At 42.6% G+C, this 16,284-nt stretch overlaps 3 protein-coding genes across 3 annotated transcripts; 2 read left to right on the top strand and 1 right to left on the bottom strand.

Moving 5' to 3' along the window:
- The first annotated feature begins 3,871 nt into the window (after positions 1 to 3,871).
- LOC133812989 (uncharacterized) lies at positions 3,872 to 6,163 on the top strand. Its single transcript, XM_062246841.1, has one exon. The coding sequence runs from the start codon at positions 3,872 to 3,874 to the stop codon at positions 6,161 to 6,163; it is 2,292 nt and encodes a 763-aa protein (XP_062102825.1).
- A 192-nt stretch (positions 6,164 to 6,355) lies between these two features.
- Positions 6,356 to 10,040, top strand: LOC133812988 (uncharacterized). Its single transcript, XM_062246840.1, has 2 exons — positions 6,356 to 9,281; positions 9,940 to 10,040. The coding sequence occupies exons 1-2, from the start codon at positions 6,356 to 6,358 to the stop codon at positions 10,038 to 10,040; spliced, it is 3,027 nt and encodes a 1,008-aa protein (XP_062102824.1).
- LOC133812987 (uncharacterized) lies at positions 9,365 to 15,176 on the bottom strand. The gene is made up of 7 exons (XM_062246839.1): positions 15,032 to 15,176; positions 14,229 to 14,885; positions 12,479 to 14,127; positions 11,870 to 12,391; positions 11,325 to 11,739; positions 11,006 to 11,110; positions 9,365 to 10,933 (listed from the first exon to the last, which is right to left on the bottom strand). The coding sequence occupies exons 1-7, from the start codon at positions 15,174 to 15,176 to the stop codon at positions 10,734 to 10,736; spliced, it is 3,693 nt and encodes a 1,230-aa protein (XP_062102823.1). The 3' UTR covers positions 9,365 to 10,733.
- Positions 15,177 to 16,284: the final 1,108 nt, after the last annotated feature.

Here is a 16,284-nt window from a genome sequence, read left to right as displayed (position 1 = left end):
TCACTTGCCCCAGGTTTAATTACTATCCCATTTGGAACCTTCTTTACACATCATATTTTGCTTTGTTGACTATATTTACTTGTTTGTTAGTATAGGATTCTATAGTGGGTAAATAAAAAGATGTGTACCTATGTGATGTCATAAAAGGTCTTTCTTCATCTCTCTAGTGGTTGGAATTAGGGGACCGTGGTATCTTTTTGGGTTGGTGGGATCAAAATTTAAGAGAGACCTTTTTCTTTTTTCATGGGACACATTTGACATTGTCAACTCTAAAGGGCCCTTGTTAAGTATGATTGTGTGAACTCATTACTGTTACCAATCTAACACGAGGGCAAAGAAGAACTTTCCTTGTTACTCATTCATTGCACAGGAATATCTATTATGGAACCGTTAAGACTGGAATTATGCTCATTTGTGAGACCAACTGGTTAAGATGGTTAACTAATTATATTAAATACACTTGTTGATTCATCATATGTGTCCCGACCATGATGTTGATGTTAGAACTGCAAAATTCTTTAGGGGTTTCAAATACAGTAAAGTGTTATTTATTGCACGTTCTTGGGTCTATATATTGGATAGGAGTATGGGCATTTTCGTCATTTTATAATGTGCTGTGTACAATTGGAAACTCTAATCCTGAATGCCCTTTAAACTGTACCCATCTATTATTTTATTTTATTTATTTATTTTTTAGAGCAGAAAATTGAATTATGAAGTGTTAATAATGTCTAGTGTACTATGAGATGAGGATTAGAGAAATGAAAAAGGAATATTATAAAAAATCACTATTTTTACTTGATTTCCCACCCAACCAAATAGTGGACTTCAAAACCAACATTTTCCCTTCTTTTAGCAGCAAATGAGGCTTTTTAAGTAATAAAGAGATATACTTTTAGGTCATGTTCGGAGGGTGGGATTGAATAATTTTTACAATGTATTTTTTTTTATCAAACAATCCAATCCTCATCTAGTCACCTTTATGTGTTTCTATAGTAAGAAAAAAGAATTATCAATTTACATCCATTTTTTTTTCTAATTTATTTTTTGGTAAATAAATCAATGCATTTGTTACTTCATATTTTTTTTAATTCAATCTTATTATCCAAACGTGATCGTAGAGATTGTTTGGTACGAAGAATTCAAAATTTAAAACTCACCCAAATGGAAGAACCATGAGAGAAAGTGAGAACAAGAAAAAAATACCATGTAACAAGCGAACAAAAACAAACATAAGAAATACTAAAAATTACCCTTCTCTGATACCATGTAAAAAAGTGAAAGAGAGAAAACAAGCGAAAGTGAGAAACTCAAGATCATGATGAGCTAGCATTTATTTATAAGAACTGAGTTAGGTACACAGTTACAAAAATAAGAAAAAACTTAGTCAACTGACCAAGAAAGCAACTGATTAAACCGAGAGTACAAGTAGTTAAAACAAAGCTAATTAATTAACTAACTACTAAGAGGTGCTTTAACAAAGTTATGTTTATGACCACTTCTTAATTATAAAATCTCTTGATATATAAATGATATCAAGTCATAGTTTAATTTAATTATTGTTTAAATTTATCATATGTGATGTGAGCATTGTGATTGAGTGTAATAGTTGAAACCCACCCAAATATAAGTATTTTAGATTAATTCCCACTAGATTAACTTTCTTGAGCTTAAAAATAAAATAAGTCTCATAACAAACATAAAAATACTAAAAATTACCCTTCTCATGCAAGAATCACCCCTATTAAACTAGCCACTTAATTAGAACAAAATCAATTACCACTATTTTCTTCTTCCAATGCTTTTCTTAGCATCTCCAACATATAGATGCAAAGTCTTCTCATAACCAACTTGAAGAATCGATTGCTTATTATGCCAAAAAAGATCAAGACTTTACTAGTCAAACATGGAAAAGATAATCCACCAATCGAATTTTCATTGATACCACATTTTACATATATATATATATATATATATATATATATATATAACAACAACAAACATGAGGGTCCCTCATAGAGGTTAAAAAAAGGCTTGGACAAAGGGGTACATGCATAGCATGCACTTGAGTGATCATGAGTGGCTCCCCATGTGCAATGGGAATAGCCTCTAAACCTCTCTACCACCTTTGTCTCCCTCCTAAAACATATATAGTGCTCCTAAATCCTTTCTTTTTTATTCTTTGGTACATTTTGAGCTGATTTAACCTTCAATGGACCAAACATGGATGGTACCATATTTCTAAACCCATGTGAGTTATGTATGGATAGGAATAAAGGAAAATGTTTAAGAGGAAATTTTGGTTGTATTTGTGTACATCATCATTGGTGGTGTAAATACAAAGCTCAAATTTTCTTGACTATGGTTGTACTCTATCATTCTTGTTATCCTTCTTTGCATCGAGACAAAAAGACCTTGTTAAATGAATAATATTTTCATTTTACCTTTGAGCTCTGATTAGGGCCAGCCCGAGTAAATCTGGGGCCGTAGGCGAACACAAATATTGATGCTTTTTCTTTTAAGATTTTTTTTTCCTTTCAAATTTTAACATTAATATAATTTGATGCATATATTTTTCACTGGAAATTTGATGCATATTTTATGTTGGATATTTTTTTTTAACTCTAAACTATTACCTATAAAACTTAGATGAACTTATAAGGAATATGTCATTTTTTCAACCAATTATTTTTATACGAATAGTAAATTTTAGCATTTGATACAAAATAATCTAACACTAACAATGAGAATTTTAAAAAAGAAATAAAAAATCTATTATAATTTAATCATCTTGTTTGTCATTTTCTTGTGTTCCATTTCCTTTCTTGTTTTGTCTTTCACTTATTATTATTTTTGTTATACTTTCCACACATTTATACATAGTTTTACAATAGTCATTTATTAGTATACATTAATCTTTTATAAAATGTAATATATACATATATAGAATGATATATAGAAGATGAGACCTCTTATATTTGGAGGCTTTAGGCAATTGCCTCACCTGCCTTAAGGTGAGGCCGGTACTGGTTCTGATGCAAATAATACTATTTAGATATGACTATGTTATAAGATATGCTTATTTCACGATCCTACGTTATCAAAAAAGTTCAATCCATATTTGATTTTATATATTGTCTTACTATTTTAACCTTGTAGGGTAAAAGAAAAAAATTAATAAAATATAATATGAGTTACATAAATTAAATATAATTTATGATTACATAGAAAATTTGAAAGTGTAATAATATATATTAATATTTTTGTACTCATTTTCAAAATTAAGTAAAGGAATCGGATATCTAAACATTTACCATAGTCATTTATTTATGCATCGAGTTGTACTTTTACCTTACTGTTGGGCCCAAAATGTTCGGCCCGGAAATACTTGCCTCATTTATCAGATATTCAAAGTGGAGCGTTTAGACAAAGGGATATTCCGAAGGCAGAAGCTGTAGGTCAGAGGCTGTCCGCGCCTCTGACCTTTGAGCGAGACATTTTAAAAGTTGGTATTTTTGGAGGGAAATTCAGTTATTCTCCTCCCTCCTTTTCAGGACCTAACTGAACCAACTAACTGTTGAGTATACTATATCCTATAAATATGAGATTTTAAGAAGAAAAAAGGGATCGCATTGGTAACTGACTTAGGCATCGGAGTGTCTTTCTTGCAGGAAATCCCGACGAGTCCGAGACAGGTTTCATCACCGGAAAAGAAGCAAGACGTCAAAACATTGTCGGATCTTTACTTCCGTTTACAGAAAGACAAATTGTTGCCCCAACAATTGGCGCCGTCTGTGGGAATCGATAAACGTTTCGGCCTTAGCCACGTCGTCGAACCAAGAAATCAAGATCCACTGCAAATTCAGAAGTCATGCCACCCAAAGGCAACGGAGTTTCGGGCCCGGTTGTACAGAACGTCCCTCCGGCAGACATGAGCGACCAGATCGAGAGAATGTGTCGTCTACTGGAAGCAAGCCAGCAGCGGTCCGACGAGGCAATCAAGACATTAACCGAAGCCCAAGCCAGGCTCGAAGCAGAGATTGCTGAGCTCCGCAGGTCCACTGACACAACTCGCAACACCCAAGCCCGTGAGAATCTTGATTCCGACAGATCTGACGTTCTAGTCGACCGTGTCAATTCCCCACCTCACAACATGAACCCAGGTAACGGGCAGTCCCAAGCCATCCCCCCATCCTCTGGGACCGACGGGCAACAAGCCCCAACCTCTGGCGCGCATGGGCGGGCCGAGGCAGAACACACTGGACCCGCTCAGCCAACAACAGACGTCCGGCCTCAACGCACCATACCTCATGTCGCACACGATTCTCCCTCAGAAGGTTGTGTTCCCTCGATCTGTTTCTTGGACAGTTGGAAACAGGACATGATGAGGGAAATGATGCAGAAGTTCACAGATGGACGATCCGCCTACGCCACCGAACATCTGGATCTTGTATCAAGAACCACTGAAAAATCGCCTTTTTCGGAATGGATTCTGAATGAGCCAAAACCTCGGGACTTCGCCATCCCTTCCCTGCCTGCGTTCAACGGAAAGGGAGACCCATTAAACCACCTATTTCAATTTCAACAGAAGATGGCGTTAGAAGCTAATAACGAAGCCATACAATGCAAAGTCTTTTCCACGACTTTCTCCGGGCCGGCTCTACTATGGTTCCGACAATTAAAAGCCGGATCACTCAACAGCTTTAGTGATCTCCGACGATCCTTCTTACAGCAATACAGCGCGAACCGAGAGGCTCCCAGAACAATGGCCGATCTCTATCGAATCGAACAAGGGGAGAATGAACACCCAAAGGCATACTTACAGCGTTTCATTGACCTCGTGCATCAAATCCACGACGTCGACCCACTCACCGCAGCAAATCTCTTCGTCAAGAGCTTGCAAGTGGGGTCACTCTTGCATGAGAATCTCACTATGACACCACCATATGATATGGCAGACGTGCAGACCCGAGCCGAGGGCGTCTTCAGAGTATTAGAATTTCGAGAGCGCGCGCAGAAGAAGACTGCACTTATCTCTGCTCCCCCAGCGAATAACCCTCCACCACCTGTCAGGGATGACAAGAGGAAGCGGAACCAAACGGATCATACGAAGGAAGGCAAAAGGCCTAGGCAAGATCGTCAGCCATCGCGGTACCCATCCTTCGAATACACCGTCCCGCAAGAAGTCATTTATGAAGAGAATAAAGATAGGCCTATCTGGCGAGAGCCCTACAAAATTAACACTCCATCTGACAGAAGGGATAAAAGCAAATACTGTCTCTTCCACAAAGATCACGGTCATACGATCGCTGAATGTCACAATCTGAACAATCAGATCCAAGCCCTCATGAGGAGTGGGCGGCTTACCCAATACATCAAGGAGACAGACAGACCAGGCGCCTCGCGGCAGAACACAGCTTCTGCCCCCACTCCGCAGGCGTCAGACCCCGTACACACAGCCTCTGACAGCACCCTGGAGCCTCTTAAACAAGTCCCTATGATCCACGGAATCGTAGAATCCACCGATAATCAAGACCATGCAATTAAAATCCATAAAAGGATGGAAGAACGAGTGAAGCGGTACAAATCATTAGGCCACGTGGTCAATCTCGTCACTTCAGAAGAAAGAAGCTACACAGCCTCTGCTATTACCTTCACTAACGAAGACCTGAAGGGCGTCCACCTGCCTCATGACGATCCACTCGTCATTTCCTTACAAGTTGACCACTGCCAGCTGGGCAGAGTTCTGATCGATGGGGGCAGTGGGGTCGACATCCTCTTCTGGGAAGCCTACCAGAAAATGGGACTAGAGGAGAATCAGATCCGACCCTCCACCATGCCCGTTTTGGGTTTCAACAGCCAGAGAGTCTATCCAAAGGGCGTCGTTCGGTTAACTGTGGTAGCTGCAGAACGCACCTTGCCAGTAGACTTCCTTATTATAGACTCCGCCACGAGCTACAACGCCATCATGGGGAGGGGTTGGATCCACCGAATGCGGGGGGTAGTCTCCACGCTACATCAGGTGATGCGATGCCAATCGCTCAATGGCCGATACACCGTCGATATCAAAGGCTGCCAGAAGCAAGCCAAAAAGTGCTTCCTTACCTTAAAAGAAATAAGTAGCTCTGCCTCTGCCTCCCATGAGGACTCTCCTGACAAATAGCAATTACAGCAGTACCTACCCGCGTGCCTAAAAGGAATCAATCTAGCAGAAGACCAAGAAAAGCCCCAAGTTACGCTAGATACCTTAGAACAAGTGGTTCTGGATGACGCCGACCCTTCAAAAGCAGTCCTGGTCAGTGCCAAGCTCTCACAAGATGAGAGGCAGACCCTCGTACGGTTTCTCCAAACCAGAATGAGAACTTTTGCCTGGACGCCACACGACATACCCGGAATAGACCCTTCTGTTATGAGCCACAGCTTGAATATCTCCACCTACTTCCCACCCGTCAAGCAGAAGCAGAGGAGATTCGCTCCAGAGGTCAATCGAGTCATACAAGAGGAAGTCCAACGGCTCCTGAGCACGGGGGCAATCGAAGAATGTTTATACCCCAGTTGGCTTGCCAACCCCGTCGTGGTCCCAAAGAAGAATGGGAAAAAGAGAGTATGTATAGACTACACAAATCTAAACAAAGCCTGTCCCAAAGATAGCTACCCTCTACCAAAAATCGATCAGATGATAGACGCCACGGCAGGATATGAAAGAATGAGCTTCCTCGACGCCTACTCTGGCTACAACCAGATCCCCATGAAATCAGAGGATAGGATTCATACAGCATTCGTAACGGAAGATGGTTTATACTGCTACAAAGTTATGCCATTCGGTCTAAAGAATGCAGGCGCGACATATCAGAGGTTGATGCACAAGATATTTTCCTCATTGCTCGGGAGAAATATGGAGGTTTATATTGACGATATGGTCGTCAAGTCCAAACAAAGCTCTTCACATATAGACGACTTGACGGAATGTTTCGACATCCTTGATGCTTATAAAATGAAGTTAAACCCCACAAAATGTGTCTTCGGGGTATCCTCCGGACAGTTCTTGGGATACATCGTCAGTCAGAGGGGCATCGAGGCGAACCCAACTCAGATTGTGTCCCTCTCAGAAATTAAGGAACCCCGAACCATCAGAGACATACAGGCTCTAGCCGGCAAGATAGTAGCATTAAGTCGATTCATATCACGAATGTCAGACCGCTGCCAGCCCTTCTTGCAGTGCATAAAGAAGTCCACCAACACCTCCTGGGGACCAGAACAGCAAAAAGCATTGGGTGAATTGAAGACTTACTTGAGCTCTCCTCCTATATTGAGTTCACCTATTGCTGATGAAGATTTATTCTTATATTTGTCTGTCTCAAAATTCGCTGTAAGTTCCGTTCTTTTTCGAGAAGAAGCCAATCATCAGAGGCCAGTGTTCTACTGCAGCAAGATGTTGTTAGATGCTGAAACCCGATACAGCATGATGGAAAAATTGGCACTCGCACTCCTCACGGCCAAAAAGAAGCTACGACAATACTTTGAAAGCCACACAATCATCGTATATACGGACTATCCATTAAAGCAGGTGCTGAGCAAGCCCGACCTTTCTGGAAGGTTATCTAAATGGGCTATAGAGCTTGGGACATACGATATTCAGTTTTTACCGCGAAAAGCTAAAAAGGGGCAGGTACTCGCTGACTTCCTGGTTGAAATTCAGTCGTTCACTCCTGATGCCCTGCCAGAATTACTAGAATCAGAAGATCAATGGTTGTGGACAATGCACACTGACGGAGCATCCAATTCCCAAGGGGCTGGTATTGGCGTCGTATTAGAAGCTCCCTCGGGCCTAAAAATCGAAGAAGCCATTCGTTTAGAGCAACCCACGACGAACAATGAAGCAGAATATGAGGCACTGATCTATGGTTTGGAACTCGCACGCGAAATGGGAATCCAGCGTCTAAACGTCAGAGGCGACTCGCAGCTTATGATAGAGCAAGTGGCTGGGAATTTCGATACCAAAGCACCCCATCTGGCTAGCCTCCTACGGAAGGCAACCATTTTACGGTCGCACTTTCGCCAGTTCGACCTCACACAAGTACCTCGGGAGCAAAATCAGAAGGCCGATGCCCTTGCCAAATTAGCTTCTGCGGGAGCGTGCACACGCCAATCCTCCATATCTTTTAGTCGATCAAGCAAAGATATGGAAGTCTGTTCCACCTCATCCGAACCCGAATGCTGGATAGATCCGATCATCAAGTACTTGACCACCTCCGAGCTCCCACCTAATCCGAAAGATGCAAAACTTCTGCGCCTTCGGGCACAACGCTATTCCATGATCCATGGCACGTTGTACCGAAAATCCTTCAATGGCCCGTATCTGCGATGTTTGTGCCCATCAGAAGCTAAAAAATTGTTAGAAGAAATACATGAGGGGGCATGCGGAAATCACACAGGGGGACGAAGCTTGGCACACAAAGCGCTTACAGCAGGATATTACTGGCCGTACATGATGACAGAGGCACGAGATTATGCTAAGAAATGTGACAAATGCCAACGATTTGCACCCACCATCCATCAACCTGCTCAAACCCTACACTCCATTGTTGCACCTTGGCCTTTTGCAAAATGGGGAATGGATGTAGTAGGTGAACTTCCTAAGGCCGTTGGTGGAAAACGATATGCTCTTGTAGCCACTGATTACTTCACAAAATGGGTTGTGGCAGAGGCGTACGTCACGGTCAACAAAACAGACACTATGTCCTTCATCTGGAAACATATTATATGTCAATTTGGAATACCCTGGGAGATAGTCGTCGACAACGGCACTCCATTCCAAAATGCAAGGGTACAGGAACTATGCGACACGTACAAGATCAAGCTAAGCTTCGCCTCTGTTACTTACCCGCAGGGTAATGGTCAAGCAGAAGCTTCCAACAAAGTCATCTTTGCCAACATTAAGAAGAATTTGGAAGACAAAAAAGGAGCATGGGTAGAAGAACTACCGAAAGTGTTATGGGCTTATAGAACAACAAAAAGATCCTCCACGGGGGAGTCTCCCTATGCCATGGTTTATGGAACAGAAGCTATCATCCCAACAGAAGTCGGTCTGCCTACACTTCGGACAGAGATTGCATCTGATCCAACAACGAACACCATTCAATTACTGCACAACCTAGACCTTCTAGAAGAAACACGTACAATGGCCCAAATGAGACTGGAAAATTATCAGAAGGTAGCAGAACGCTACTACAACAAAAGGGTCCAATTACGCACATTTCAAGAGGGAGATTGGGTTCTGCGTAAGGCCACTGGCAACAAAAAGAAGCTAGAGCCTAACTGGGAAGGGCCTTTCCAAATCATCAAAGTATTAGGCAGAGGGTCTTACACTCTAAAGAATGTACGTAGTGGGAAAATCGTACCCCGTACTTGGAATTCAATGTCTTTAAAGCAATACTATTGCTAATAGCTGTACTGTGCAATTCAAAAAGTAATACAACAACTTTCCATTTTTTCACATGCTTTTAAATTTCTCTTATGTATTCAATTCTTTGACGTTATTTTCAGCCACATTACACTAAGTCCGACACGTGGTAATTCACTTTTTTCTCAAGGGGGTTCCTCAATTATATCCTCACCTAACTTTGTAATGTTAATCACGTGTACTCAAAAACCACCTACCACAATGGCTATAAATAAACAGTCATCTAATGCATCAAATCGCCACCAAATACACCGCATGACTTGCATCTCAAAACACATGCCTACGCTTCAGTAAACAAAAAGCGATGATAAAAAATAGCAAGGTGCGCACCCTGCACGTTGGAACCAGACTGAATCTCAACAGTTCATGGCAACAAGGCCACTACACACAGCATATGTACAAGATCCTACCGCTTCTGCGTGCACGCTTCACTGGATTTTGTACCGCATTCTAATCTGACTTGACTAAGCTCACAGGGAACTACGGCCAGCCATTTTGCAGTCTAATCTGCCCTGACTATGCTGATTTGGCCGACCAACGGAGGCGCACTGCAAACCCTACCCTCTTACTCGCATAAGAGGAGCGCCTCCAGCCGTCTAATCTGCCCTGACTATCACAGCAGAACCACCTGCTGTCATGATTGGGATTCCTCTTCAATGTACACAAACTGGTTTGGCAATCCAAGGCCGGGAGGAACTTGTCCCGCAATCGCACCCATATCCTGCACAATGAGTGCCTCTGACAGGATGCACGGAAGCCTAAGCTCCCCCCCACCACGCGACACGGTATGAGTGCACTGGAAAGATAACCGCCCCACAATCTTGACCTTTTTTGCATCTGCTTCGGTGCCCTACGCTATGACCTCCGCACTCGGTCCGGGTCATGTCAACCCCTTTGATCTAATGGGAAAGTTTCCATCCCTAGGGGCATGACCAGACCCGAACAAGACCACTACAACTACTACACATACGTAAGGAGGTGCACCCCCCAGCAATATTGCTCACATCGCGGGCGTAAGACACAACTATCACAGCAACCTAAATTAACAGATGCTAAGTGCGGGGACACAAACACACCTTTACTCAATTCCTCTCTCAATATTTGTGCAATAACTTCAATTGACAAATGCAAAGCGTGGAATCAAAAGTCGATATTTATAAGTTATTTATAAAAAATAGCAATACATCAGAAGTTGTTATTTATAAGTTATATTACATTAATGGCAATATCCACCCCTGACTTTATAATTGCTCTATTCTCTTGTCCATAATTAATCCCATTCGATACGTCGTATGTACTCTGACATCGCATTTTCTAGCTTCGGATAGCCTAGCCCGTAGCGTTCACAAGATATATAGTACGGGATGCCACTTCTGATAAGCTCTTCCAGAGCCCACGTTGAGTAAAGCCACTGTGGGTTGTCAAAGATTCTCCTTAAAAAGGGAACATTCGTCCACTCACGGTGCTCACCTGCAACGACATTGTTGTCAGACCCAACCCATCACCAAAACACAAAGATGGCACAATTATTCAATACTTAACTGGGCATCCTCTCCCACCATCTGTATAATCTTTCGCTGTATTTCGCACGCAAAGGCCTAAAAGATCTATGAAGCTCCTGATCCAAATACGTCATACAACATACACCTGTCAACACACGTTCAATTAAGCCCTAAATGACATCAAACCCATACAGTGCACACGCCAAAGCAACTAAAGGGAACAAAGTTCTACTTGTATTAACAATATGTTCTATTACAATCAATTCTAAACTAACGGCCTGAAGAGCCCAAAGAATTTGTATACAGAAGCTAATGACAAAAGTTCACAGAACGAAAGTGCGTCATTCATTCTATGGCACCTCTTTCACCCTCTGACTTGCCCTCAGCTACAGAGGTAGAACCTGATGCTTTTTCATCAGGAGCCAAGTTGGCAACAGTATCTTCAACGGCTTCCCCCTCGGCATTATACATCGATCCCAGCGCATCGCCCCTCAGCTTCAACTTCTCCAAATGACATGGCGGATAAGAAATCTGCAAATCCCCAAGTTCATTCAAATACTTGTCGACGTCATACTCTCCTATCTTTACATCGACGTTCTTGCAATACATCTCCAGCTTTGCCCATTTCTCCTCTGGGGTCTGCTTCTTGTTACGTAACGCCAAATCCAGATACTTGGCAGTGTCTACCTCTGCCATTCTCGCAAATTTGCGTTCAGTGATCTCTCGGTCTCGAATACGCTGCCTAGTGGCTTCAACAGCTGCCTCTACTGCCCTCTGCAAAAATAAAAAATAAAAAAATAAAAAATAAAAAAATAATAATAAAAAAAAAACATCACGTAATCAACACACGTGTTTTAAGGGACCATTAATTTTCTACAACCATAGCAAAAGACGAGTCACGTACCTCTTCTGCTTCCTTCAACTTCTTCCCAAATAGAAGTTCAGTTTCTAACTTCTGCTTCTTGGCCTCCGCTGCGCAGGACTCAAGACTGTTCACCCTTTGCTCCAGCTCTTTTCTCTCCTTCTCTAAGGTCTCCTTATCAGTCTGTAACGACACAATCTCCTCGTCAAGGTCACTCATCATACTGCTAAGCTTTTCCATGCGAGCTTCATGCTGAACGCAGAATTGACTTTTCTCCATCCATTTATTGGTCATATCCACCAAATCAGCTTTCAGTTTGTCTCGCTCCACTTCAAGCCCAACAGTGCTTACCAGCTTCTCCTCCATCGCGGTCACCCTCTTTTTCGCCTCTGCCAACTCTGCTTCTAGCCTCTTGATGGCCTCTACCAGCACATCTCGATTCGCTTCAGCCATCTTTCTCCCTGACCGCTCCTCTTCTACTTTCGCCATCTGCTCTGCCAATTTGGTTCCATTCTGCATAGCCGCCGCATACTCTCGCCTTGCAGCCGAAGCACATACATAGCTCTGTGACAAATCAATCACGCCCATTACAAATAACATTACACACATATACCCCAATACGAAAAGAGCCTACTTCTGTAATTTACTCACCATCCAGATGTGGTCCGATACTTGCTGCAACAAATCGCCTTGTCCACTTAAAGACCCAACTGCTTCTGTAGGTAGATGGGGTCTGCTTATGCGTAGCATTTCCTCCATCACTTCGTTAGACGCAGAGGGGCCATATTCCGACATTACTCCTGTTCTGTCACTTGCTTCTCCCCCTGCAGATACAGCCGCAGAAGCAACGGGGGCAACTGGCTTCTCACCTTCTGCTAACGTCGATACCATAATGCTATCAGACGTCAACGCAACCGTTCCCATGCCGGAAGAGTACGCCTTCGAAGGGCGCGCAAACAAGCTGTCATCCTCACCCAAATCACTGGGGAAATACACTGGCGTCCGCACGGCAGAAGACGTGAGCTGTTCCAAGAAAGCACTAGGAGATTCAAAAGAGTCAATACCCTTCGGGGACACAGCAGCGACATCTCCTGGATGAAACTCAGAAGCGGTAGGTAGCAATGAAGGAACGTCAACACCAAGACTATCAACACTTGTTGCCATAACAGCCCCTGATTCCTGGCCCCCAGGGATAGATTCGGGCTCAACGACCTTACTTGCCTCAACTGGCAGTGAAATGGTATCCACATATTCAGAACCCTCCCCGAAAGCATCCTCTAGAAGCTTGTTTTTACGAGAAGCAGAGGAAGGGCGTCTCCCCTCTGAGCCACGTTTATGGCCAACAGCAGACCCTTCGGGTAAATCAGAAGCTGAGGTCAACGCCTCTGACGACTTCGCGCAGATTGCAGGCGACTTCACCTCCGACGGTAAGCCATCCGGAACTCCATCTCTAGTCGCCTCCGCTGGAAGTTTGGAAGGAGAAGAGGAAGCGCCCTCTACATGAACCATCCCTTCTGAGCCTGCTACCAAGGAAGATCCAATTGCAGGAGTAACAGAAGATGCCTCAGGTAAATGCCCAGCAGGGGCAAATCCACGTGGCCTTTTACACAACGATAGGGCCTGACCCATTGGCAATTTACCGGGGGAAAATTTGGGGATTGCTAAAGCAGATCCTTGAGGAGTGGGGACAGAGCCTTTCGGGATCCGAAGCTTCGACGAAATGTACTTCCCGTCGTCCGAATCTTCGGAAGAGGACTCCTCACGATCCTTCCTTTTTCCCAAGGCATCCGTAGGCAAAGGTACTTGCTTAAGAGGCTTGATTTGCAGGGCGTCAGAAGGCGTGGACGACCGCCCTTGGATGCGAGAAGACCTGCGCGATAGGCCAGGCTTGTCAGGAGAAGACTCAGTAGCCAGTACATAATCCTCCTTCTTTTTACCCTCTGGGACCCCTTGACGCTTGGCACACGCGTTGAAGGTTTCAGTGCACGCCCTTTCAAATTCAGCTTTCGTCAGTGATAGAGTTGAAGGAGTAGGAGGAGATTTCTTCAGGAAAGCTCCCAGCTGCTTCGCGCATGCCGCAGTAATCTTACCTAGGGTCATGTCACCCTTCTGCGATCTAACCCGCACAGCTCCAGGGTCGACCCGATCCACGAAGCAGAGCCGAGTCATAATCTGCATACAGTAGGAGTTCAATACACCCCTGATACTAATGGCGTTCTCCTTGGATTCGTGAAGAAGCCCCTTCTCTGTCAGCATGCTCTGTCGCTCAGAACTCATGTTGACCTGAGGCCAAGAAAAATCTGGAACGAACAACCAAAGCAGCAGTACAAAGAGTTAAAATACTCGACAATCATCCAGACACAATTAATGCACATTAAAATTAATGGAAAACATGACTCACCTTTTATAAACACCCTGGCCAGAGGAAAAATTTCCTGAGGCACGTACTCAGGGTACCATGCTCCTCCAACAGCAAAGAAGTATTTATCCCAATTTCGATGAGAGCTGTCGAAATTGGTAAACATTGTCCGATCCTTTTTGGGAGAGAGGTAGAAAGTTTTCCAAGGCTTTCCCTCTATCACCTTGTTTGTAGACTTGGTGAAGCACGCGTAAATATCGTCCGATTGAATATTGACATTCCTAAGGCTCCCTATCATCTGGGCCCCGACTATTGATTGAATGGCGTTTGGAAGAAATTGCGAAATATGAGCCCCGGAGTTTGAAATTATCTGAACGAGCAACGCTGGAAGAGGGAAGCGGAGCCATTCAATATGCCTCAAGCTCATGACTATCTCAGTAGGCTTCACTACATCCTTGAATCGCCACTCTCGAAGCTCAGCCTCCGAGAGCATCCTCACCGACACGTTGTCTGGAATGTCGAACGATTTGCGCATGCGTTCGAAGGCATTTTTGTATCCATCACGATCCGCAGGGTCGGGAGATGAACGAGAAGACATTATCACACCGAGTGGGATGATTGACGAAGGTTTGAGCTGGAGGAAATCTCTAGGGTTTTCTTTCAAGCTTCTCTTTGGAAGATGGAACAAAGTTTGGAAATCTGAATGAGAAATATTTTGAAATAAAAACTATTTAAATGAGAGGTGAAATTTTGAACCAAACGTTTTACTTGGTAACTGTGTACGCATTAAGTATAACCTGTCAGGTAATCAAATGATCGTGCACCAGCGGATCACCTCGATTTACGGAGAATGACGGCTTTAGGCGAACCTTTTGGTGTTGAAGAGTCGGCCCAAGATTCTAACAGATTAACATACCACATCTGTTCAAAGCTTGGGCCAGGGGGCATCTGTTGGGCCCAAAATGTTCGGCCCGGAAATACTTGCCTCATTTATCAGATATTCAAAGCGGAGCGTTTAGACAAAGGGATATTCCGAAGGCAGAAGCTGTAGGTCAGAGGCTGTCCGCGCCTCTGACCTTTGAGCGAGACATTTTAAAAGTTGGTATTTTTGGAGGGAAATTCAGTTATTCTCCTCCCTCCTTTTCAGGACCTAACTGAACCAACTAACTGTTGGGTATACTATATCCTATAAATATGAGATTTTAAGAAGAAAAAAGGGATCGCATTGGTAACTGACTTAGGCATCGGAGTGTCTTTCTTGCAGGAAATCCCGACGAGTCCGAGACAGGTTTCATCACCGGAAAAGAAGCAAGACGTCAAAACATTGTCGGATCTTTACTTCCGTTTACAGAAAGACAAATTGTTGCCCCAACACTTACTATAAATTTGATTAGATTTGAGTAATTCTAAATATGTTTTCAGGCTAAATTTGCATTCTTAATACCATTAGGAACCTTAAGAAACTTAGAAGATTTCACCTTAGATTGCATATTATTAATTCAAGATGAGGAGAAAAAAATAGCATATATAAATCACCAAATTATATAAGAAACAACTTTGCCAATTTTGTTGGCTGAAAAATCTTTTGGTTTGCACAACGGTTATCTCATCATGTATTATATTATATAATATGGAGCCATAATTATTGACCTAGAAGCCGTTGTAAAAATAACCATTAAACATAGAACAATAGAGTCAATATAGTTTGGATATGTTAAGAAGCTTATAATAACAATAATAATAATAATAATAATAATAATAGTCTTTTATGAGACAAAGTTGGTTTAGGTATGAAAATATATGTAGATAGTTATGTGATGAGTAGTGATTAATTAGCTCTGTGTATCTGTATTTTGTACTGATCCCATTTAAGGCTTTGAAGTGGGATTAATTAGTTAGGTAAAGCTGAAAATTGGGAGAGAGAAAACACACACACACACACACTGGTTGTTGTAGATAGATAGATATATAGATAGATAAAGAAAGAGAAAGCAAAGTGATTAAAGTTTTTTTCCACCTTTTTTTTTTTTTTTCACTTATGAATTATTTCTATTTTACTAAAGTTGCTTTTGATTGTCTATGTTAGTTATATCAATCT

Source organism: Humulus lupulus, chromosome 1 (genome assembly GCF_963169125.1).
Source record: "Humulus lupulus chromosome 1, drHumLupu1.1, whole genome shotgun sequence".
Taxonomy (NCBI): Eukaryota; Viridiplantae; Streptophyta; class Magnoliopsida; order Rosales; family Cannabaceae; genus Humulus; species Humulus lupulus.
The sequence above is the reverse complement of the archived record's forward strand: the minus strand, read 5'-3'. Positions and strand labels throughout refer to the sequence as shown.